This window comes from Numenius arquata, chromosome 19 (genome assembly GCF_964106895.1).
Source record: "Numenius arquata chromosome 19, bNumArq3.hap1.1, whole genome shotgun sequence".
Classification (NCBI taxonomy): domain Eukaryota; kingdom Metazoa; phylum Chordata; class Aves; order Charadriiformes; family Scolopacidae; genus Numenius; species Numenius arquata.
In genome coordinates, this window is record NC_133594.1 from 8,787,288 (window position 1) to 8,811,788 (window position 24,501).

General features: G+C 48.4%; 1 protein-coding gene across 2 annotated transcripts in view; it reads left to right on the plus strand.

Moving 5' to 3' along the window:
* Window positions 1-24,501, plus strand: part of COL5A1 (collagen type V alpha 1 chain) — a 154,446-nt gene that overhangs the window by 58,788 nt on the left and 71,157 nt on the right. For both annotated transcript variants that reach the window (XM_074161155.1, XM_074161156.1), the window contains exons 5-11: window positions 10,478-10,609; window positions 12,383-12,529; window positions 12,654-12,902; window positions 17,184-17,336; window positions 17,584-17,640; window positions 21,774-21,815; window positions 22,110-22,172. In XM_074161155.1, coding sequence (XP_074017256.1) covers window positions 10,478-10,609; window positions 12,383-12,529; window positions 12,654-12,902; window positions 17,184-17,336; window positions 17,584-17,640; window positions 21,774-21,815; window positions 22,110-22,172 — 843 coding nt within the window. The remainder of the gene's footprint in view (window positions 1-10,477; window positions 10,610-12,382; window positions 12,530-12,653; window positions 12,903-17,183; window positions 17,337-17,583; window positions 17,641-21,773; window positions 21,816-22,109; window positions 22,173-24,501) is intronic.

The following is a 24,501-nucleotide window of genomic DNA, read 5'->3' on the forward strand; positions in this document are numbered from 1 at the left end:
GGCCAGCAGAGCCAAAGCAGGCTGCTCGTTGTAGATGGATGCAGTTCTTCATCCTTCAGCCCTAAGGCCCCCCTGGAGCTGGTGCTCACCAGCTGAGGGTGTGGGCTTCTTGCCCTGCTGGGGCTGAAATTGGAGCATTGGTGGGTACCAGGAGCAGGATGTATCTTGGCTTTACATCTGCTGCAGGTGATGGAAATCCCCAAAGATTTGTAGGGCTTGGCTTGGGTGGCTGGTGAAGGAGTATGAATGGCACATGCTCAGCTGGCTTCAAGCTGGCCTGGGTCAGCCCTTCAGAGGAGGGGTCCAAGGCTGGTGGGGGAGCACTGGTGTCCCCCAAAAGGCTGGGTGGGACAGGGACCCTGTTCTCGGTTGCAGGTTGCTTCTTGGTAAGCTTTAGTGTGGGCTCTCGAGGCTCTGCTGGTGGGTCAGGGTCTGTCCCCGTGGATGTGGTATGTGGCCAGTGCTGCAGTGGGAAAGGTGTGCTGGGCTCCAGAGGCGATGCCCAGGCTCTCTCTAACTGTCTCAGCTTTCACAGGAAGAGGAGGGGATAAGGATTAAGCCCTGGCTTCAGGAAAGCCCCTGGGGATACATTAGGCTTTAGCAGGGTGCGTGCCCCATGCCAGAAGTGGAAACGAAGTCATGAGGAAGTCAGTATTTTGAAAATATCCAAAGCTGGATGTCCTCCTCCTCTGTCAGAGGAGGAGCTCCTTTAAGCTAGCAGTGTTTACCATCTGCATCTAAAGATGTCACACTTAAAAATATACATGCTTAGATATGCGGTGTGGATGTGCAAAACATGTATGTGAGCACAGAGCTATACAGTGGAGCTTAGAGAAGTGTGCAGGTGACATGCGAAGGGCTGCAGAGGAAAAGTGTCCTGGTCACTCGTGCCATCACTTGAGGTGGAAATACTCTGGAAAAGTATCGTGTTCCTGGGTAATAAAGACTATAGGCATCTATAAAGACTATATATAGACTATCACTAAAGAGTGATAGATGTAGGGTCTGCAACCTTAAATTTGATATTTCTGAAACTTTGGAGCCCTTGGAACTTTTTTTTTTTTTTTAAATTGGGTATGTGTGTGCACAGGCAGGTGGTTTTTCAAAGGAAAATTGCAAAATCAGCTTCAGCCATGTGGTCTCATTGACATCTATCAAGTTTATCAGCAAGCATAGGACATGCATGTATAGGGACCTGCATGCGTGTATGCGTATGTGTACATATATGAAGTATCTATTACAGATAACCTAACATGCAGCTGCTGCTTTAGAGAGAAAATATTTACTTCTACGTGATGAAATTTGAACTAGAAGTCATGCAGTTTAATAAAAACGTGTGGTTTGGATTCCTTGTTTTTCACATTTGTTTCTAATCTGCTGAGGGGGTGGGGGGGAGGCGGTTAGAACACACAATTTAAAGAAAAAAGTTTAAAAATGCTCATTCCGCAAATATAAAAACTGACTTTACAATAAGAAAATGAAACTTGAGAGTAATGCTCTCTCATTATTGGGGTGGAGAGAGATGGGACTGTCAGGGGTTTTCCTTTTTTTTTTCCTTTAAAAAGCTGAACTGCGTGCTATTATTATTTTTTTCCCCTTTTTGCAAAATAGCTGCAGAAACCTCTCATATTATTTTTGCCTGTGTTACCACAGTGCTTGGCTGGGCTGTAAAGAAGGAGGGAATATAAAGCAGCCTTTTGTCACACCATCAACCCAGCCCCTCTCTGTGTCCCTCTGTCCTTCCAGGCTGGGGCTGCAGAGCAGGGGAAGCCGTTCAATTACAGCCTGTGTCCGTAACTGCTTGTTTTACACCCAAAAATCCTAGCAGATAGGTTGTGGTTTGTTTGACAGACATAAATATACAAAAATAGCCAGCGGAGCTGAGCGTCTGAGCGTGTGACGGCTGTTGATTTAAGGATATCTGTCTCTTTGGGTGTTTTTAGCAGGTCTTTGTATTTGCTTTATTTTTTAAGGCATCTTGGCTGCCTTTTCCTTTCCTCCAGTCCCTACCGCTTGGCTGCCGCTTTGCCCTGGGTGTATTTTCCCGTCCCGTCGAAAGAGTTACGGTGTTTGTGCTTGCCCAACGGAGGAGGAAGGCAGAAAAACCAACGGCGGAGCGCTGGGGTTTGAAGAGGGCCCTGGGTTAGCGGAGGGAGCTTGAAGGGGAAGGGAAAAATCAAAGCTTGCAAAGATTCTCTTGCAAAGGAGTGCGGTGCCTGACGGTGATTCCACCACGTTTGCAGCAGCTGATGTGAGGCCGCCTGCCCGGAGCTGAAAGGCGTGAGGATAAACAGAAGCCCGAGGAGTCGTTTCTCCTCTGGGTTGGGTCCTGCTCCCTTGTGCAATTAGCTGCGGCTGTATTAAAAAGTACTCGCCCGCTTTGCAGTGCAGTCGGTGGAGCACGCAGCCCATGTCTGGGAGTTCGCAGCCCCAGACATGAGTCAAGGGAAAGCTGGCCGCGTCCCCCGGTACGTGCGTGGGACGGATGCTGCCTCCTGCTCTACCCTGCCTGACCCGGGATGCTCCCGCAGGAGCCGCTCAGCCAGCCTTGTGAGGACAAGGGATTTAAACCACCGTCCAGTTTCTGCTGTGTTGGCTACGTCTACCTTCAGATTATTTTTTTTTTTAATTTTTTTATCCTGTTAGTTTTGGGGTTTTATTTCTAGCTTAAATTTTCCCATTTGCTGGAGGAAATCCCCCTTCCTCCCAGCAGCCGTGTCCTGCCCCACCAGTGTCCCGGCTGGAGGAGGGCTGTGTGGGGCAGACCTGCCAAGGGGATGCTGCGTGGTCCCTGCTGTGCCTTCTCCACCTCTGAAACAAAAACCCTGGAGAAATACATTGCTACCATAGCCTTGCCGTAAATACCTTATAGATCTGATGCTTTCTGTGCTTCCGCCAGCGCCACCTGTTTTCCAAGCTGCCTCTTTCTTCAGGATTGTTTTTTCTCTCCTCCCTGTGTCCCCTAAGTTCCTGGATCTTAATTAAATGACAGGTTGCTAATTTGCCTTAGCTGGGTTTTTCTCACCCATTTGGTAAATTTTCAAACAAAAGACTGTCCTCTAAGGTCTAGGCATTGGCACTTGGCTGGGAATGACACGTTGCCCACTGGAAGCAATGCTCATTTATGGCTTATGGTGGGAGCCGCGGGGTGACAAACGGTGCGATGTGCACGTAACGCTGCATCCGAGCGCTGGGGCCCCCCCTCAGTCAGTCAGGGTCAAGGTTGAATAAGGTGAAGTACAATTGCCTTAGAGCATAAAGCAGCCCCAGAGCTTTTGGGGATCTTTAAACTGGTGATTAGATGTCCCTGCTGAAAGGACGGAGGTTTCAATTAGGCAAAGTGCCTGGGGGTGGATGGGTGTTGGCAGTGAAGGGATGGGGAGGATGGGACCGGGTGGTCCGGGTGGTGGATCTGGAGCTTGGCTTGGGCTCTTGCCCCATCATTAAATGGCTATTTGAGCTTGGTCAGGTTTTTCATCTTGTCCCTTTTCTGTTCTCTTCGGGGCATTTCCAGTCCCTACACAAGAAGCTCTTTGGGCAGGACGTGATGGTTTAATGGACCGGGGTAGCAGAGGGCTGAGGAAAGAGATGTTATGTGGGACTGGAGAGAGCAAAGGGACTCTGGGCTGCCAGGATTTGGTGAGAATTCCAGAGAAAGTGGCAGGAAGATGTCAGCAATGATTAATGTGTTTGACAAACTCAGCCATTTGGAAAGGCAAGAAAATCTTTCACCCATTGAGGATAGGAAACTGGAACGGTGGATGAGTCCCTCTTGTCTGTAAAGGGCTGTTGTGTAAATAATCCATACTGCTGATGAATACCGTGAATATCGGCTTTGGGAATTAGCTCTGTACTGTCACTTAAACAAAATAGGATCTCGGCATGAGCTCTGGCTTCGTGTTTGCTCCAGCAAGTGCAAAGGGTGTTTGGTGGGAGCATTTACTTTAGGGCAAGGCATTATTTACATTGTGTGGTTGTCAGGGCTGGGGCTGAGGGTGAAGTAGCTGCCTGGAAATGAACCTCGTATTAGTGTCTCCTGCTCTGCTAATGACTTGAGTCCTTGACTGGTATTTGGGTATTGGCAGAGCGACAGCTTCTTCAGGAGAGCTTTCCAGAATTAGCAAAGCCATCTGGCTTTTGCTCTCCTCTTAGAGAATCGCTTGTCCTTCCCTTCCAGTAAGGAGTCCTTCTAAACTGCTCATAATTTGTATTTCGATATTACATCAACAGACCTACAGCGTGCTGTGGTCTCTGCAAGCTGGGATGAAAATACAGCCCCTTGCTCTGGAAAGTCTCTTTTGTAAGGAACAGCCGTGGAGTGACTGACGTGAGGATCCAGCAGTTATGGATGGAGAAAGCAAGACGTGGCATCGCCCGACCGTGTTTCCATCCATCGGAGCAGGGCTGGGCATTGAGGACAGCTTGGAGCAGAGGGGAGCAGGATTTGGGGACGGGGAAAAGGTGTAGGGGACCACACTTTCTTGCCCTGCTCCTTCAAAGCCAGCGGCCAGGGCTAACAGCGAGTTAATGGGTCCTCGCGTGGTAGGAAATTGGGTTCCTCCCTGGGATTATAAAATATAAATGTTGAAAATTACTGGGGAGGTTAATTACCTTTGAGCCAAAGGGCTTATTTTCTTCTTGTTGCTGTGGTCAGGGAAAGAGGCATGTGGGTTGTCCAAATAATTACTGTAGTTTGTGTTCTGTGAGTTTAATATCAGAAAAGCTAATGGCTTAGCTTTGGGGTGGGGATACAGGACTGGGCTGGTGTGTCGGGAGAGCGGAGTTTCTTAGGGTACCCCCTCTCTCAGATGGAGATGCAGTGAGAAACTACTATCAGCCCTTAAGAGAGCTTTTTTCCTTGAAGCCATATTTGGTTCTAGTGAAGCTTCCATCCCTGTTTTGCTTAATTAAACCGATTTTTTTCTAAAGAGGGCTCAGAAGAGGCTGTTATCGGGGTGCCAAAAGCCAAAGGGAGCCGTTCTCGTGGTAACTGGAGCCTGAGAGGGGAAATAGCGGAGGTCTCGCAGCAAAGCTGCGCCGTCCATCCCCCCAGCCCCTGTGCGCAAGATGGGGAAGCAAACATCCGGGTTGGATTTATCCAAACCACCAAGTATTTGTAGCTGACTCACGACTGTGTGCGAGTCAAGCCTTTTTCTTTTTTTTTTTTTTTTTTTCTTCTTTTTTTGTGCCAGACCTTCAACTATTGCCTTCCCATTTTGGAGTGCAAAATTTTTGGAAGCCTAAAGGGATGCCCATTAGGTACCAGTTGCTCCATCCGGTGAGCTCACTCCTGTCTGTGGCTGAGCAGCGAGAGGGGTTCAGGACACAGGGGCCAGAGGGAGTGATGAGGTTTTGTCTGAGCCCTTGGCTGGGATTTTGCTGCTTTTCTGGAGCAGCTGTGATTAAAGGAGGGACTCTGGGATGATGTCAGTACAACAAAGGATGCACCAATGCTCTGAGTGGTTGTCATACCTCTGATTTGAGGTCTCGCTGCGCTGCCAGAGCCCGGAGGCACAGTGGGCTCGGGGTCACCCCTTGCTTGCTTTCTTCACTGTTTTCTCCAATACCATTCTTACTCCAACCTGTGCAGACAAGGAGCTGCTGTGAGCCTCGGAGCTGGGCAGCCACCGTGTCCTTAGCAGAGAGCCTCCATCCATGGGCGAGTGCTGATGACAGGTTCTATCAAGTGGAACATCTGAGGGCTGGCAGGCTGTCTCCCAGACAGGGATTAGGTTTTTTGGAAGCTTGCTGGTGGCTGGGATCTCTGAGCTCCCACTTCACCATCGAGCTCCATTGAACTTCTGCCACTCTTAAGCCACCTGACTGGGTTGGCACTTATGGAACCAGTGAGTTTGCCATAATAAAGCTCAACAACATCCCTGTTGCTTCCAGTAATTCTTAAGATTTTTTGTGTGTTACAATTGTACATCCTGAGCCTGTGGTTTTCCAATTTAGATGTAGGAATTTAAAAAAGCACATCAAGCAGCATTTATTGTTATGGATGTTAAGAGGCTCTAAGTCTTCAGGGGTAACGCACTCAAACAACAACCCAGTTAATTATGGGTGCGTTGCAGTGATAGCCATGAAGAATCCCAGTATTTGTGGAGCTGCTGCCAATGCCAGATGAAGTCACTCCGATTATCCTCGCCAGCTGTTTGTTTTGTTGAACCACAGCGATTTCTCCAAGTTACTGAAGTTGATGTCATTGGAAGTGATGTGACATTTTTTTGCACACATATAGAATAAGTGTTAAAAAATGCTCCAGAAGAGCTTTTCCAGTCTTGTCTGGGAGCTGGCTGGGGAGTTGAATTCAACTGGCTTGATGGAACTTAATCCATAAAGCAAATGAGTCATCAGGCATAAATGGCTTTACCATAAATGTCAGACAGATTCTTACTGGTCATGACAGTTAGTACTTACATCTGTTTGGAGCAAATAAAAGCCCCGCAATTCACTATCATCTTCATAAATGTGCTGTCCTGCCTCTTCCTCTTCATGGGAAGCTCTGGGAATAAAGGTCAAAATGTGTTTTATTTCCCTTTTTAAAAACTAGCTCTGCTGATGGATGAAATATTGGTTATTCTCAGACAAAAACGGACCTTTTTTTCCTCCGCTTCAAATTTTTGTTAAACCGGGAAAGTGTAACTGTGCCTTGCTTCTGCATACTAAGAAGCATTCCAGTTACTGGAGCACTTTCTTTGAGCCCTGTGTGCCCAGATGTGCCCAACTTGTTCACGTGCCAGAATAGGACTTTACCCCACCGTCTGCATGGGTGATGGGTGGCTGCAGGACACCCAACTGCTGACTTCTCCTATAAAGCAATACCAGTGCATTACCGACTTGTTCCCTGACTTAGATACCTCGTTACTTGAAAATAAGTCTTAAAAACCTAAATGACTTGGCTGGTAAAGTCTTCAAACCGCTCTCTTAGTGTAATTGTAAGTTCTCTCTCTTACAAAGGCTTCATGGAAAATCCCTTGTTGGTCCGTGTGTGTGGAGGGGGGTGGAAATTAATGGTATCTTCGTTATCGCTGCTTTTGCTGGAAAAAGCAGATGGTGCCATCGGAAGGGAGAGAGGTTTGGGTGTTTTGTGTAACCATAACAGTGAAACAAATAGACGCTTGAGCGAGGAAAGGGAGCAGAGCAGGCTCCTGCCTTTGTCAGCCCGCGCTGGGGCGGGGGGTGGCTATCTCTTGGGGCAATTTATTAGCGGCAACACACTTGAGAAGACACAAAAGGCTTGCAAACCTCCCAGCACGGCTTGCTCTATTTAAAGTCGGCTTTTTAAATCAAAGAAATGGGGCTTTTGACAGCAGAGCTTTGTGCATCTTTTGTGAAGTTCAGATAGTAGGGCTTTTTATTACAGGCTAAATTAGCCCATTTTATTGTTTTGCACTGAGGGATGAGGTCAGTTGACTGGGAATCTTGCTAACAAGGTTTTATTCCCGTCTGCTTTTTACAAGTGTTAACACGGGGTATCCACCAGTGCCGTGCACTGTTAATGAAACAAAGATGAATGGTCTGGTGACCCCATGAGCTCTCCTTCTTCCCCACCATGGAGCTGCTCAACCCACGTCCATGTACTTGAGCTCAATGCTCCATGGAGCATTCCTTTCTCCAAAATGGGGTGCGTTGGTTTTCCTTCTGATGTTGCAAGCTTGCAGGCTGCTGCTGGAACAATAAGAAAAGGGTGAACTTTGCTGGGCAGGGTGATTGGGTTTGAAAAGGAAATGGGAAAATAGCAGGCACGTTGAATGATGCTCACAAAGCGTGGTGAGCTCAGAAGGAGCTGTCTGATGCAGCTCATGCTTTTTCCTGGCACCCTTCACATACCAAATTTATTCAGTTATGCACTGATTTTCACAGATTCTTGACCAGAACTAGTAGGAAGCTTCCCTTCTTCATCTTTTCCTGGTCTCTCAGCAGCGACCGCTGATTCAACACTGTCCTTTGGTGTGTTGAGTGAGGTTGGGGTTTCTGCTGTGGCCACAGGACTTGAGCCTGTGGCTCCTGGAATCACAGGTGATGTCCTTCCATGCTCTCAAAGGAGCTGCCAGTGCCTTGAGCCATCAGCCCCAAAGGATGCTCAGCTCCTGCTGTGCTGTAGGGAAGCAGGGTGGGATGGAGCCAGGATTTCTCCCCATGCACAGCTCAGGAGCTGCCATCAGCTGAGACTAAAAGCAAAGGCAGCTTTAGGAAATTCTCTTCTGCTTAACCTTTTGCACCGTGTTTAGCCAATGTGCCTTTCCTTGCTTTATCTGTTCCTCAAGGAAACACAGTTATAGTGCTGGTCACTTATAGGATGCAGACTATCAGCTCTCCTTGAGGTGTAAATCCAGCCTTATCAGGAGGAAAAAGCTTTCAGCCTTCCTTCCTTGCCTTTTGGAGACAAGCACCAAGTCTGCTTTTGTGGCTGTTTTATTTCAGCTTATCCCAACAAGCGCTGGACACTCCCCATAACCCTGTGGAAACTGGGGAGCTTTAACCATCTAGCTGAGAGAAAGGCATAAAAGGCTTTACTCAGCTGTCAGTGAGGGGCAGGGGTGGTTGAGGTCCTGTGTGCAGAAATAGCAGCTGGTGGGATCTTCACATCATCAAGTTTAAGCAAATTGCCTTGGCCAGGTTGGGCGTCCTCCACTGGAGGGAGCTCCAAAGGGGCAGCCAGTTTTGTTGCTCTGAGAAGCCTTTGGAGATGGGGATGATGTTTTATGGTGTGAGTAATCCCATAACACCCCCCCAGCTCCTTCAAGTCTCTGCTCAGGGCTGAGCAATGTCCTCTAGGTCACACCATGGTTGAGTTCTCCATGCAGGTCGCATTGTCAGCTGGTGGCCAGAGCTGGCTGGAAATTGGAAATGTTTTTTGAGACAGAAACTTGGTGTTTTCTGTTTTCCCAATGCTGCATCCCCGTTTTTGGTGGTTACGTTGAAAAAGAAAAACCCAGAATGTTAATGACAGAACTGCTCCATGGATTTACAAAAAAAAAGTAAAATAAAAAAATAAAGGGAAAGGGAAGGAAAGACTATTTCTTAAAATAGAAAATTGAAAGCCACTTTGCAGACAATTCTGTTAATTTTGTAAAGGTTATTCACAGGAAACAGTGACTAATAAGCTTAAACCAGTGCTCAATTGGAGGGTAACTTGCGTAGCATCTGAGCGGTGCCTAGATGTTATGGTGAGATGCTGCAGGGATGGATGAGAGAACCTGGAAATTGAGGAGGGAAACCCCATCAGCCAAAAGCTGCCCCTGCCCCTCGGAGCCGGGCAGGATGCAGCCAGGTCTGCAAGGTCCTTTCAACTTTCTTTCCCTGTGGATCTCTGCCAAAAATGTAAACGGCACTTTTTTTTGGTGTAGTCGATGATATGTGTTGATGGGAGGCTGAGATCCCCATGGACCTGGGTGGCCCCTGTGGCTGGAGCGAGCACAGTTTGCGTGCATGAAGGGAGATTTGGCCTTTGGTTTTCCACGGGGATGTTTGCCGGTCTGGCCAGGCTCCATTCGGAGCTTCTGGTTCCTATTACGTGGCCAAGTCATCCTCCCAGTTTTGCTGTAACGCTCCTTCTTTTTCCCCTGATGCCTTAGCCATGTTTTTCTATTATTAAATAAGATATTTTTTTTCTTCCTAATTAAAATATCGGCTCTAATAATCCAAGTAGTGAAGTCTTATGTAACTGCCTACTAAATAAACTGCTTTTTGGCGTTACGGTGAAGCAGCGCGGCGGTTCTTCAGGAAACTAAGGAGCGGTTTCTGCTCCGACCTTTGGGCTGTGGCAGAGTTGTGCTTCGTTCGTATAAAGCGAGTGGCTCGTTAAGCAGCCTTGGTGCCTAATGAGCTTGCTCTGCACCTGGTTTTCAGTAAGCTACTGTAAACACCCGCGATCTATTCTCTTTTTCTGATTATCGGATACATTTCTAATCTCTTTGTCTGCCGCGCTGTTGTGGGTGGAAAATTGAGGTGAGGGCAAGGTGTAGAAAGGGGGGTGATGCCTTTTATGAGACCAACTGATGGGGTGGCAGAGAAGTTTTGAGGTCAATAAACAGCTTTTTGGACTGGGAAGGGCAACTCTGGAGCTCTGCAGAGCTGCGTGGCACTGATTTGGGGTGCATATAACCCTTTTCTCCTATTTTTACTGCATCCACCTTGCCCAGGGCTGTCAGCGCTGTTGTGTTGTAGGGGTGACCTCTCTGCAGACGTGGTTATCTTTGGGGAAGGTGCGTTTGGGACTGAGTGTGAAGTGTGGTGGCTTCACACCTCGCAGAGCAGCCTGCAATAAGCGGCTGCTTGACCCGGCCCTGGACACGGAGGGTTTTCTCCTGGCTCATCTCAGGTGATGTGCTCGTGTCAAGGAAAACGCCCTGCCAAGTGTTTTGCTTTTCATTTCTTGGTGGTGCTTTATCCCCTTTGACTGCTGTCCCAGGCTTGGTGGCTCCCTGTGTCCCATCCCTCCCCCTGACGCTCTGTTTGTCCTTCCCCGCAGGGTGACATCCAGCAGCTCCTGATCGTGGCGGACCCCCGAGCAGCCCACGATTACTGCGAGCACTACAGCCCCGACTGCGACACCGCCATCCCCGACGCCCCCCAGTCCCAGGACCCCAACCAGGATGAATACGTAAGTCTCTGGCAGGGTTTGGGGATGCTTCTGGGGCAGCATCATCATCATCCAGCTCCGTATTGCGATTGCAACCCCTCTGGGCTGCTTGCTCCTGCTCGCCTTCCCTGGAGCTTGTTTTTAGGATTCACAGGTTATGGTTTTGGGTCTCGTCTCAGGGGTTTCCCTTCCTTTCTGCGCTCCTCCCATTCCAGAGATTTAAAAGAATATTCACTTGGAGCTCAAAAACTTGCAGGAGAGACAACCTGAGCCGAGTGTGAAATACTGACCTTCCTTGGTCAGTCCCTGGTGGGTCAAATCCTGTCCAAAACAGGCACCTGTGTCTAAATTTCATTTTTCACTGTTGAGCTTGTAAAAAGATTAAGCAGTTCTTTTTCAATATTCTTTGAAACAACAGGTGTTAAAGGAGGGGGAAACGTTTTTTGCCCGTGTATTTGCCATTTGAATTTTATTTTTGGCAGAAATGCTGCTGGCTCCTCTGTATAAGCTGCTGCGCTCAATATTTTTTTTCTACAAAGAGTTAGCCTTAGATCTTTTTTTTTTTTTTTTTTCTAAAAAGAAAGGGAAAAAAAGAGACAGATACAGGACACCTTTTTTATTTCTACTGCTCAGTTAGAAATATCTGGATGTGGTTGATTTCTAGAAGAGCATCACCTGAGTTTTACACATTTTTGAGAGGTCTCAGGCTCAGCTCACAGCAATTAAAGTGTCTGGCATCCTCAGCCGCTCCTCAGCATCTTGGCTGCTCTCTTGGTCTGATTTGCTGGTCCGTGCACTCTCTTGCTTTCAGCTGATCTCAGATCTGCGGGCTCCTGCCCAATCCCCTTGAAGCTGTAATGCCGTCAGCCCCCTCCAATTTAGCTTTGGGATTGAATTAAAAACCGGAGTGTTAAATCCTGAAGCTCAGCCTAGCAGGGCTTTGAGGAGCGGTGCGATGCTCTCAGGCGAGGCACGGCTCTAACTGCTCCGCCAGCGCTTCTGGAGAAACAATAAATAAGTAAAATAAAATAGACCCTGGGTATGGTCAAAATATGTGGTAGTAGGAAAATAAAACTCTTCTTTTGAAGCCAGCAGTTCAACAAGGGCTGGCTTGTCTTAGGGCTGTGTTGCTCCATGTAAGAATAACTCTTCCACGCGCCGGCGTCTGCTGCCAGTGAGAGCGATGGACTGGCAAAGACATTTGCCATGCCCGGCTGTAACCAAATGTTTTGTTTGTATTTCATTTCGAAGAATGACTGACGCCTTGTGGAAAACGCTGAAAATATCTTGTTTTCGAAGCCCTTGTGCTTTCAGGCCGCGGGTGGACGGGGAGTCACACGGATGCTATTAGTGCAGTCGGATGAGTGCAAATAGATCCCCGCTTCTCAGAGCGGCTGCGTGATTCAAACGCTTTCTTCCCCCCTTCTGAATATCTCAGGTTTGTGACCTGGGAGGTCTCAACAATCTGAGGTTAAAAAAATTATAATGTTTTTTTCTTTTTTTATTATCGTGTTATCACGGGTGACTGAATTGCTGCAGGGTAGGCCCATCCTCTCTGATAAGGGAGAAGGTGCCGCAGCTGAGAGGTGATTGGGAACCTCCTCAAATCACAGCAGTTGCCAAATCAGCCCAAAGCCGGGCTCTTGGTGAAGGTGTCAGAGCAGCTGATGGACAAGAGGAAGGGAAAGATGTCACAGCATGGCCCCGTTGACATGAAATACCATCTAAAAGAGCTGGCAGGAGCGTGCTTGGGTGCTGCCAGCTTATTTTCTGCTTCTCATCTTCTCTTTGCAGTACACCGATGGGGAGGGAGAAGGTGACACCTACTACTATGAGTACCCCTACTATGAAGATGTTGATGAAGCTGTAAAGCCCGAAGCACCCACCACCAAACCCAGCACTCCTGAAGTGGCTGCTGGAGAGAGACCCGAAACCAAGCAGGTACCGACGCGGGGTCCTGGCAAAGATGGGTTTGATAAATGGCACCTTTACAGAGGGAGAGGTGGAGGACGATGGACAATTTTCTCTTTGTTTCTCTGATTCTGGCATTTTATTTCTGCAATAGGACTATCCTTCCCCAACACCATCACCTGATGGAGGGGACCCTGGGACGCGGATGAAAGGGGATGCTACTGTAGATGATCCCCTCGTAGATGAGTACAACTACGAAACCATTAATGAAGAGTATTTCACGCCCCTCCCCTACGAAGATGTCAACTACAACGAAGAAGTGGACCCCCAGGGCGGACTCACTGAAAACGCCGTGGAAGCGGAACTCCCCACGAGTACTGTCATCACCTACAACGAGACTGATGTAATTTTAATGAATGTTTATTCCTTTCACTGTGTCTTTTATTAGTTCTGGTACTTCATAGCCCTGAGAGCAAAGACGATGTGATCATCCGTATGGTAAATCTGTAAGTGGGTAGGGCAGCTGCTGGAAGAGAAAGTTTCTTGTAAAATAATTTCTCTCCAGATATTTCAGGGTGTGGAACACAGATACTTAGAATTTGGTTAAGGATTATTCCCCTGGAAATATCTGTTCATGTTGACACCTGCATTTCCCTGTGCGAAGTGCTTGTCTGACAAAAAGAAAAATGAGGGTTGGTTTTAAAATCTAAGTAAAAACATTTTATTTCAAAGCTATTAATATAAATCCTTAAAATGTTGATTTGGTGGAGAGCATCAATATTTTTCATCTTGCCATTCCCACTGAAATTGCATCTTTATGTTTTTCAGATTGTAATTTTTGAAAAAATATTTCAATGCAGGGACAAACCCTTGATTTCACACAACTGCATTCACCCAGAGACAGTCCCTCTGTTTTATGCACGGATCTGCTCAAAGATGAGATCAGTCCGGATCCCACAGCTGATATTTCTGTTGGAGCAATTACATTTTCAGTTACCCACACTTTAATATGCTTCAACTGAAATATGTTGCATCTGAGACTCTTCTATCCTTAAGGCTTGCCCAGTTCTTGCCTTTTTTATTGGTGCTCAAACAGATGAATGTTGGTCTCATCCTTAGATGAGACTGAGATAAATTCTCGTGCAGCTGCAGGAAATAACTGTGTTAGACGAGGAAAATTCTTTGTTCTCCAGGAGCATCAGCAAGGGGAGTTGATAGTGGGATAACGTTTCCTAGGAGGTAGGATGGGACTTGGCAGTGGTTCCTCCTCAAATGGAGAAGAATTCCTTAGTTATGGGACTGTCAAAACTCCAGCCTTTCTGGGAGGCGCTGGGGGGTGGCAGAAGAGACAGCAAAAGTTGGCCAACGTATTTGGAGTTGGACCTGGAAGCTTGAATGAAAAGGTGTTGGGGAAAATGTCCAAGCAAAGAGCCGAGCAGCTGGAGCGAGGCGGGAGGGCAGCCAGCCGCCCCGAGGGCTGGTGGTGCGGCGGGGATCCAGTCCAGCCAACTGGGGATAAAAGAATGCGGTGGAGGAGGAGGCTGAGCAGCCCAAAATGATACACAGAGAGAAACAGAAGAGGCTCCAGCATATCGAGGAAGCGAGCACCAACCTGAGGAGAACCCATGGATGGGAAACTTTTCTGTTTCCTGACCAAGAGCCAGAAATCTTTGGCCAAGCTTGAACTTTCTAATAGAGAGGAATTAAAGATTGGATAGCGTGACCTTGAAAAAAAAAATTGGTAAAGGAAATAGAGGCTCAAGGGGAACTTTAGTTGTTAGGAAAAGGAAATGGAAGAGGAGGAAAGTCCAGGTAGGAAAACACATGGCAAAGCTTTCCTATATGGAAGCTCAGCCTGCTCGCAGCAGGGCATCTTGTGGGGAGAGCGAGCAAACTGTCCCCCTCCAGCAGCTCCAAAAGGGACGGTGTTTGGATGGGGAGGGCTGTGGGACCCCCCCTGGGGTGGGAGGTTGCTCCAGTGGGTCTTTCAGCTGATGAAAGATGAGAAAAGGACACAAGTTGCCTGGCTGAAGGAGCTTCCCGTGCACTGAGGCAAAGGCTAATGCAGGGTGACATAGGGAAAACTCCCAAAAAAGTGCCAGACTGAGGGACAAATACCCACAAAGGGACAGATTCCGAGTTTACGCTTCAGAGAGGGAACCAAGGGCCCTACCTGCAGCCACCAACTCTTGGGGAAACCAAATCCTTTAATCCAGCAGCAGAGCAAGCTGCTTTATGAGCAATATGGAAGTGAGGATCGGGAGCTCGTGTGTGTAATTACCTGCTTAATACCTGTTATTAGAAACAGGGTTTCAGCGGGAGATAGACTGCTAAAGTGGTTGGAGGCATTTATTTGCTCTTAAAAACAATAATAAAAAACTCTCATAATTTTTTTGGCTAGTTGAGGGGAAAAAAAATAGTGCTTGTGGTCACGAGTAAGTGGCATAATTTCAATGGTCCCAGGTTCCTGTTGGCAGCTGGGGAAGGCAGCGGGAGCCCCCGAGGTGTTGTACAGGGGTGCGGTGGGGCAGAGGTGGGCTGGGACACGGGTGTCCCCAAGCTGCCGGCGGTGCCAGCCCTGGCACTGCTCGCTCGAGGTCCTGGGATCAAACGAGAGAATGTCGGGCTGGTGCAGAGGGGTCACTTTCAGCATCCCTTCACAGACCTGTTGCAAGAGCGGGATGTGTCCGTCAGTGTTGGAAGTTCACCTGTCTGTATTTGGGGAAGATTCTTTTTCCTGCAATGGGAATTAAGAGGAGATTTAGTTTTAAGCAAGTGAAACTTTGGGGAGCCTGTGTGAGAGGTTCTGGAGGCAGTAACAGTCACAGAACTCTCCTGGGATTGGGTTTCATTATGGCTAATAACTCCGTGATAAATGCCAGTGAAGCAATTCCGAGATTTAGCAGGCAGCAATACTCCCGTGAACAAGAGAAGCTGGGGACAGATATATTTTGTTCATTGCCTGCTATTCATCAGGCAGTTTGCTTTACTTGTCCAGATGCATATACCAGGGCCGCATATCTGCATCGCTTCCCAAAAGGGAAGAATAAAAGGTGTGATTTAAATGAAGCTGTTATCAGCAAAGGAGAGTCACAGTATTTTGCACACTCATTTTTGGGCCTCCTCTTTTCTTTGTGGACTGTTTTCTGACTCGTGGTCGAACAGCATTGTTAAGGAGATTATTTTTAGGCTTCTGTTTTGGTTTGTTCTCCAAAGCACCTGCAAATCTCAGCATGGAGAACTTTTCTCCTCCTCTGCCCAGTTATTCAGAATATCTTCCCTTACCATGCAAATTGACGTGGGGACCTTAATCAAAATATCAAACCAGACGTTCATTTCAAGAAATGCAATTTGAAAAAAAGGTTGCTCTGTTATCCCCAAAAGCTTTATAGCAAGATAAACAGGTTTCAAAGTGCAAACCTAGATAAAAGATTTCCAACAGGATAAAAGACGTGTGCGATAGCACTAGATCCATTTGAACAGTACAGAGGAAAAATAATGCTAACTTTTTCAAGCTTTCTAATTAATTGCCAAACTATAATTTCTGCAAAGACCAGTTGGTATTTGCAGAGGTAAAAGAAGATGGGGTGGCAGAGAGATGATTGCCTTAGCTCTAGGCTTATTCTTACTTTAAAACCTCTTGAATTTAGATACAGATGCTCGTGCTTATGGGTTCTGAGCCGTTTTGGCACGGAAACAAGGTCTGGAAGTGGTGGTGGCGTTTTTAAGTGATTTTGAATGCGTAGTAGTGAGGAGGTAATTTCTTTGGGAAGCACTGAAAATAATTCAATTTATGGACCGTTTTAGTCATTACCTGGATGGGAAAGAAACAACAAAAAATATTATCGGCACATGTTCTTCTTCACAGTGCTGCTCAGGGTAAAGGATGCCAGGAGATGGTCTCCTGCCAGGCTGCAGGAAGCAGAGGGTATGGACAGAAGCAAGGAAATTCTGATGCTTGTCTAGATGTCCTTGCTTGCGGTCCGTAACATCTGTTGCTGTAAGGATTCAAAAAGGATTCAGGGATTAATGCATCAGATTTGTAAAATTTCCTGCTTTTTGGACAAGTATAATCGCTGCTTGGATCCCAGACTAAACAAACAGGAGGTTTTTCTAGAAGCGAACTTGGATTTTTCCACATTTCCTCCTGTAATCCAACACTCGTAATGACACATTGCAGTTTTGATGTGCATTTTAAATATGCGACTGGATATGTGAATTTTTACGCTTAATAATCCAGTGTCTGCAGTATTGAGGCTGTGAGAGATAAGTAGAGCCTGGATTTTGAAACTTCTACTCCTTCTTTCCTTAGGCGTTTAGAGTGTGCGGGATCCCTCTGACAGGAGCTGTTGCTTTGTTGCTGTGTTTTGTTTTCCTCGCTCAAACTTTTACACTCACAATGTTATTTCAGGGATCGAGAGAAAAATCCCAGGGAAAGCAGGACATTTGACACCATTTGACATAAAGATCCTTCCATCCTTCTTGCCTGCCATTGGAGAAGACCCTTGGAGGTCTCTGGAGACCTTAAAATTCCAGACTTTAACTTTTCTTGTGCTTTTTATTTGCAACTATTATTATAAAGCATCCTCACTTTGCCAAAGCCACAGCCTTCCCCTTAGATTTCCAGTGTGTGTAACCCCAGAGAGATTTGCAGCCTGACATGTTGCTGCTCTTCTGCTTCCAGGATGCTCAAGGAGGAGACGACCTGGATAAAGATTTCACTGAGGAAACAATAAAAGAATACGATGGGAATTACTATGATAACTATTACGACCGAACAGTCTCTCCCGATATCGGCCCCGGCATGCCCGCTAACCAGGACACCATCTACGAAGGGGTAAGAGAGTTAATTTTCCATCGAGGGTAAGCCCTAGTTGAAAATGTTTGTCTTCGCATAATTTGTAGTGCAGAGATTAGGAACAAGGCGAGGAGGAGATACCCCATTTCTTCTCTACGCAATCATCAGCAGTGCTTTGGTTGCAGGAATTGTCCCAGGATCTCGGGTTCCTGCTCGGGGTGGTGATGCCGATGCAGGCGATATCCCCTTTGACTGTCTGCCTTTGTGTTTCCCTTCTGTGCTACAGATCGGTGGCCCACGGGGCGAGAAAGGACAGAAGGGGGAGCCTGCAATTATCGAGCCGGTAAGGACCATCTGGGTTTTTGGTGCTCCTTTTATTCTTTCCCAAGGGAAAAAGTACAAGGGGTGTGTTGGGTATGGCTTGGTGCTATCAGTGGTACAGCTGGGAGGAAAATTTCCCACGGAAGAATTACTTGGTTCATTTCGAAACTTTTAATATAAAATACTGTAATTAATATTTTTTTAAAAAACTTCAAGAAGCGACCTAAATTATGAAGGAAGTGCAAAATTTCCCATGAAATCTCTCATTTACCAAAATAAAACCTAGGCCTCTTAGAACTGAAGCGTTAGGCAGAGGGTACGTCTCACCTCTCGGGGGGTTTTGAGCTGCCCCTGCCTCAGCAGTGAACCTGCTCCCCCAAGCGCCCGCAGCCAGGGGCCAGCTCAAATCCTGACCTGAACTTGCAGCTTGGGGCCGGCTTTAATTGTGCAACTAATGGGTTTGTCTCGGTGGAAATAAAATGGTTGTCCCTGCACACAGCTGCGCTAGAGGAGAGGTTTGCTCCTGCGCCTGCTCCGGGGTCCCACCAGCTTTCCACCTTCAGAGGAACCTCTTGTCGTCCTGGGAGTGCAATCCAACACTCTCTATCATTCTGCCCTGGCCTGTTTCTGAGGTTGTTTTTCCTTTCTAAAGAATGGTTGTAAACTTCCTGTGCCCTTTGTGGTCTGCAAAAAATGTGGGTGCCCAAGCGAGCACCACCTTAGATGAGGATGGAGCCGCCCGTGGTGGGACCTCATGGTGTTTGCTCCGAGGTGCCCATTGAGCAGAGCAAGAGCCTGTTGGTGGATGTCTGTGTGTCTGTCCCTCATTGCCTATCAGGATGCCGAGTACCCCCATGCCTGCTCCTCCCCGGGGCTGGAAACGGGGCTTTGGGTCCTTGGAACCACCTCCCCAGAGCCTCAGCCCTGAAGGGCCAAGCACACGCTCGCTACGCACCAGCAACTCATTTAACCTAATTTTTCTTGGCAGAGGGCCAGCACGGCGCCCAGCATCGCGGCAGCACTTCCCATTCCTCGGAGACCATTATTTTTCTTTTAATTCTTTCTCCCTTTCCATCTTTGCCTGACACCTTTGCAGGTAGCGAGGAGGTAGGGGGGAGGGCAGTGAGAAGCTGGGGTGCAGCAACAGGACTTGAAAAGCCAGAACGAGCGCCTTATAAACGCATTTCCGACCTTGCCTTCATTTTCTTCCTCTCTGGGTCTCAATCTCACTCCGCAAACAAAAGGAGGAGCGAGCGATTTGCTTTATCAGAGGAGTGGGAAGGCTTGGGGTTGGAGAGGGGGGGAGGCAGTCGAACCCCAGGAAGACGCCAGCAGAAACCCAGCCTGCCCTGTCCAGAACCAATCTGAAATTGCTATGAAGCGAACAAAATAGTTAAGTTTAATCATCCAGAAAGAATTTGGCCGCCTTCGCTATTTCAAAACACTGGAGCATGTATAGCTTTTGCCAGAAAGTAAACAAGACCAAATGCTGCTTTTTCCCTCTCCGTGCGGTTCCTCTTCAGCAGAGAGAAATTCAGATTTGCTGCGCGCTTTAGCTCTTTTTTCTTTTTTTTTTTTTTCCTTTTTTGATGGGAGCTGCAGCAGAGGGGGAATAAAAACCAAACGCAGAGGTCGGATTCTGCTGGATTTTCTCTCCTTTTCCCTCAAAGCGCCTGTCCTTCAATCCTTGCTCTGTGCTGACGCTCACTGGAGGCAGCGGGGCAGCACAGGCGCAGGGCAAGGAGGAATGGAGCCCAGGGATGGCTGGGACCCCCCCTCAGCCCAGCTCTGGAGGCACCAGGCTGCCTTCCTCTCCTTAAAGCCCTCTTTGCTTCTGGGGGGGGACCCTGGTGCTCGCACCTGCCTTCGGGGAGGGTTTGGTCAGCCTTTGCACAACAGCTCTGTGTGTGGCAGCCAGCTTTTGGGCTGTTTCTGTGATACCAGCTTCACTTGTGGGTAGCAGCTGGGTGTTGATTGAGTGGAAGCAACACCCTGTTTTCCCCTGGGACAGTCCCAAATCCATGCTTTGCTTGCGACCCCCAAGGCGATCGCCCTTGGTGGCATCCCCCCACTGGTCCTGGTCCCTAAACCCTCCCACGTTTTCATCGCTCCTGTTGATGAGCAGTCATATAAACAGTGGAGGTTTCTTGCCGAGGAGAATCTCCAGATGTCCTTAAGGCTGGAGCTCAACATAAACCAACAGATAAATATGGGAAGATGCCAAGGATGTTTGCTGCGCAAATTGGCTAATTAGCCCAGACTCTTCCCTCGTGTGGAGGAGTGTCTCGAGGCTCTGCAGCCGGCCATGGGAAGCAGAGCCTCAGCGCTGTGCGTGCTCGGTCCATGGTCGTGCTGGCACCCAGCAGCCCCAAAAAGCCCTGGGGAGACGTTTGTGGGCCCTGACTCTGCTCCAACCCAGAAACAATGATCACTTTCTGTTTTGGAGCCCGCCACACCAAACCATGCCGTCATTGGTCTCAGCAGTGATGGACCTTGGGGTGTCCGGATGGAGAAAGGTTTGGGACCTCTGGGGTGTCCTGTGCAATGTCCTCAACGCGTGTCTGAAAAGGAGCTTAGTGGATGTCGTTCTCGCAGGACACCTCCATCAACATAGATGGCCTCTTCTTGGTAGCCTCCAACCACAAATAGCTCATATTTAGCGCAGGTTGGAGGAATTTTGTGTAGGGTTCACCCCTAAGTCCCACCCAGAAGAGAGCAGTGTCTACATGGCAGAGAGGAAACTGCTGTCAAAGTGGGCACGGGCTGAAGTCCATGACCTAATTTCTTACTGGTGAAGAACGACTGTACGGCTGCTTCTGTGATGACAGCAGCAGAAAATTTCCCCTAACGCATCCAAATGAAGCGGAAGGCGGCTTTTAAACGAGGTGGTAATGAGTAGTGTGGACACCAGGAAAGGGAAAATAGTGCTGGTCATGCACTAGTGGTGCAGCAACATGCATCCCGCTAATGAAGCGGGGATGGTTCGTGGCAGCATGGTTTATCCTATTTTTTGCTCCTCTGGGCTTCGAGACTGTGACTTTTGGGGCAGGAATGCCTGGATTTTCCTGTAGACATTTCAGATTCGTTCAGCTCAGCCCTCTCTGCTGTAGTGGCTGCCGTGGGGTCAAACAAGGCTTTTGGCGCTGGAGCCTGAGCCCAGGAGACCAGCCAAGGGTGACCCAAGACCAGTCCCTGCACTTGTTTCCTCTGGGCTTCTCCCATATGAGCCGACTGCTTATCTACAGATTTTTACAGGCTGATTTCATCCCATGGGAGAAATGTCCCCGTTTGCTGGAGATGAGCTGGCAAGTGCTGGGACTGCTTTGGCTCGACCTGGGTGCTGCTGGGGGCACGGTCACCGGTCCAGAGATAAAAAGGCAGTGCTCCCTGTGGGGCTCTTCCCAACAGATTGTCCTCATGCCTTCTGGAAGGCATTTGCCAGGTTTATTGGGAGGTTTCTTTCCTGCCTCTTACATACCCATGAGGGGAAAAAAAAAAAAAAAGCTCAATTCTACTGAGTACATGATAGACCTGATTTAAAGTTATGACAAAATATTTAGATTAAAAGGAATGGAATAACATTATTCTACCATTTTGCCCACACAGTGATTTCCTAGGTACACAGAGTAAATCACAGCATGCAGTCTGCTGGGAAAGTAATTTAAAAAAACCTTGCAATTTGATTATTAACTTTTTTTTTTTTTTTTTAAGCTGCTGGGATCTAGAAGCAGCTTCTTCCTGGAGAGGAGCTCTTCTCCCGCTCCAGCACCGTCAAGGCTGGCTGTGCCCCAGGGTTTGCCCTTTGCCTGGCCATGAGCTCAGGGAGAAGGGTTGTGATTAGGAGGGTGACCCTGCGTTGGGGCGAGGGTGGGCTGGGTGCTGGGGGAAGGGGCTGTTTTGCCGTGCCCCCTGCGCGATTCAAATAGACAATATTTGGCTTTTCAGTGGGCAGTGCCTTTTGTACCTCTGGCAATGGGGACACAGGAGGTGGCATCCAGAGAGAGTGGAAATCCTTCAGCTCTGGGATGCCCAGATCTAGCAGCAAGACCTGAAATATTGAAGAACAGATAAAGCATTGGGCTTTCCAGCCCTATAGTCAAAAGTAATTTTGAGGATGTGCCCTGCTAATCACTTTTTCCCTTCCTCTTGCTTTAGGGTATGCTGGTAGAAGGCCCACCTGGTCCCGAAGGCCCAGCAGTAAGTGACACTTTGTCTGCACCTTGCACTGGAGGATGCGTGTGGCTCTGGGGACGATGCTGGATGCAGGGGGACGATGCTGGATGCACGGGGAGGGCTCAGCATACAGCTGCTCCCGGCCTCTATTGCTTCCATATGCCATGCATGTGTACGGAGCGCTCCGGGGTTGATTTTCTGGTGCAAAAATAAACAGAAAGCTCTAACTCTTTTCCTGCTCATTGTACAAATATGTTACAAATAATAACACATTTTCCTTTAGTAGCTTATTTTTTCCCCCTGTCTTTTCAATGCTAGGGACTTCCAGGACCTCCAGGACCAACTGGACCCGTGGGCTTAATGGGTGACCCTGGGGAAAGAGTGAGTACCCATGTTTTTTTCCTCTTTGGCTGAAGCCTTGGGTCATTTTGGGTGTGCAAAGGGGGACTGTGGCCTGTCACTGGAGCCCTAAAATACTGCTCATCCTGTAATAGCGATCTCCTCTGAGTCAGCCCCAAAAGAAACTTGTGGTGGGGTACAGGGCAGACCTTTGCATCCAGCGGCAAAGGGTTGGGGAACAGCCATGCTAGTTAAATGCATTAAGGAGTTTTCTCCAGCATTAAGGCTGGCAAACCCTCTGCTCTCTGCACCCTTTGGTACTTGGCTTGCTCGTTCCAGTGTGAGAACTGGGCTGTGGAACTGGGAAAGCAGGGTAAGCAAACACGAAATAGTTGTTAGCACACTAAAATGAAGTTCAACAACAATTTTACATCCTCACTCCAGCTGGTGTTGTGAGTTCTGTTGAGGGTTTGGTTTTGTTTGGATCTGGGATGGTCCCTGGGTCACACCAGCGTCCTTGCTGTGGGTCTTTCCTTATGTTCGTTTAGTCCAAGACTGCTGCCAGTGGCAAGGTGACTCTTGTGCACCACCTCGTCTTTTCTGTAGGTGGATTATTGGTCTGTCCCAGCGACCACTAGAGGCTGATTTATGTGCTTTAGCAACGCAGTAACTTAGGTTTTGCGTGTTTGGTTTTGATCTTACTTTAAATCACTTTTGCCCCTGGCAGCCACTGCTTGGTAAATGCTGCCTGCAGGAGCCTCCAGCTTCGAGGTGTCTCATCGAAGGCAGCTGCTCCCAAGCACTTTTGTGGACTGTGACCCCAAATTCCACGGTTCAGCACCACACTTCGGTTAGAGTTGCATATTTACTCATTATCGCTGAGCCCTCACCTGGGATCAGGAATGACCAGTGTTTTGGGAGCTGCTGAACTGGAGCCTTGGGGGTCAGTAAGTGGTGCACAACCTGTGTGCTTGGCAATGCCGAAAATTAAACCCCACTCATTTCGCTCCCTGAAATGAGTCTCTGAAATGATTCTCATACCAATATGCACCTCATTTGCTTCACAGTTCAAACCAATTCCCCTCCCCGGCAGAGGCAGCCAGGAAGGTGGGTACCCATGCCCAGCTGCCTGGGCAGAGGGGACCAGGCTGTTCCCAGTGGGAATTTTGTCCTGGCATCCAGTAGAAGATTCACTATAGCGCAGATGGGCTCTGGCTTTGCACAGAGGCCGAGCTGGGATCAGCCTCAGAGCAGCTCGGTTTGGGTCTGAAAGCAGAGGAGAGCACGCAGAGCCCTTGAGCAGCACTGTTTTGGGTGATGGAGCACCGATGTCAGGGCTGTGCTGGCAGAAGAGCCGTTCCCGTCTCGGTGCAGCCCAGCGGAGCGGCGTGCGGTGCCCGAGCAGTGGCACAGGGGGAGACATGTACCAGCGGCAGTCACCTCGCATGAGTAAATTCATTGATTTCAGCAGGTTTGCGTGAGCAAAACAAATGGAGCTCGGAGCTTGACACCGTTTCAGTGTCTGGGCGCATCTTGACTTTGAGTGCGGTCAAATACGCCTTCAGAATAGCTCCCAGTGTACGGGTGTTTCATCTGGGGAATGAAATGCTGCTCCCAGCAGCCCTAATGCCAGCTGCTACCTGTGGCTTGTTGTGGCCTGAGGCGTCCCAACAGTCCCGTTAGCAAAAAAGGGCAAAAAATGTGCCTACAGATGGGTTTCTGAAGGCAGGCTTGGTTGGAGGTCTGTTTTCCCAGAGTTTCTCCTGGAAAGCGCAGCAGAGAGGAGGAGGAGAGCAGCAGCGACAAGAGACGTGCCCAAACACGCGACACCCCGCTGCTGCCGGTGCCGTCACCCAGCGAATGCAAAACACCTTTCCGAGGAAGGGAGCGCTTATCAGCAAACGCTTCCCTACTCTGATCGCCGAGGCCCTGAGCACGTTTTTCTGGCAGATAAGGAACCCCCATCCCACAGCGAGCTCACAAGCACCGCAGCATCCTCCGCTGAGTCAGCAGTTGGTTTCCAGATGGGGACCCTCATCCTGTTTGCCTCCTGGGTGCCCGGGGAGGATAAACTAGGGTGATCCAAGCTCTCTGCATTTGTAGGGCTTCACACTCTTCTGGCAGATCTTGGTTGAATTCTGCCCAGACAAGGTGGGAAAAGCCAATGACTGGGTTTCAGATGCAAAGATCTGGACAGATAAGGGGTGTTGCGCCCTTCTGATGGGTGTCTTAGCACAGCTAATTGCTGCGACTGCCACTAAGGATTTGTGTTTTGGCATTGCTTATATTTTTTTTTTTTTTTTAACTTTTTTTCATCTTAATTGAGTAATTTAAGACCCAGAAAGAACGAGAGGGAGAATTCACTCCATTG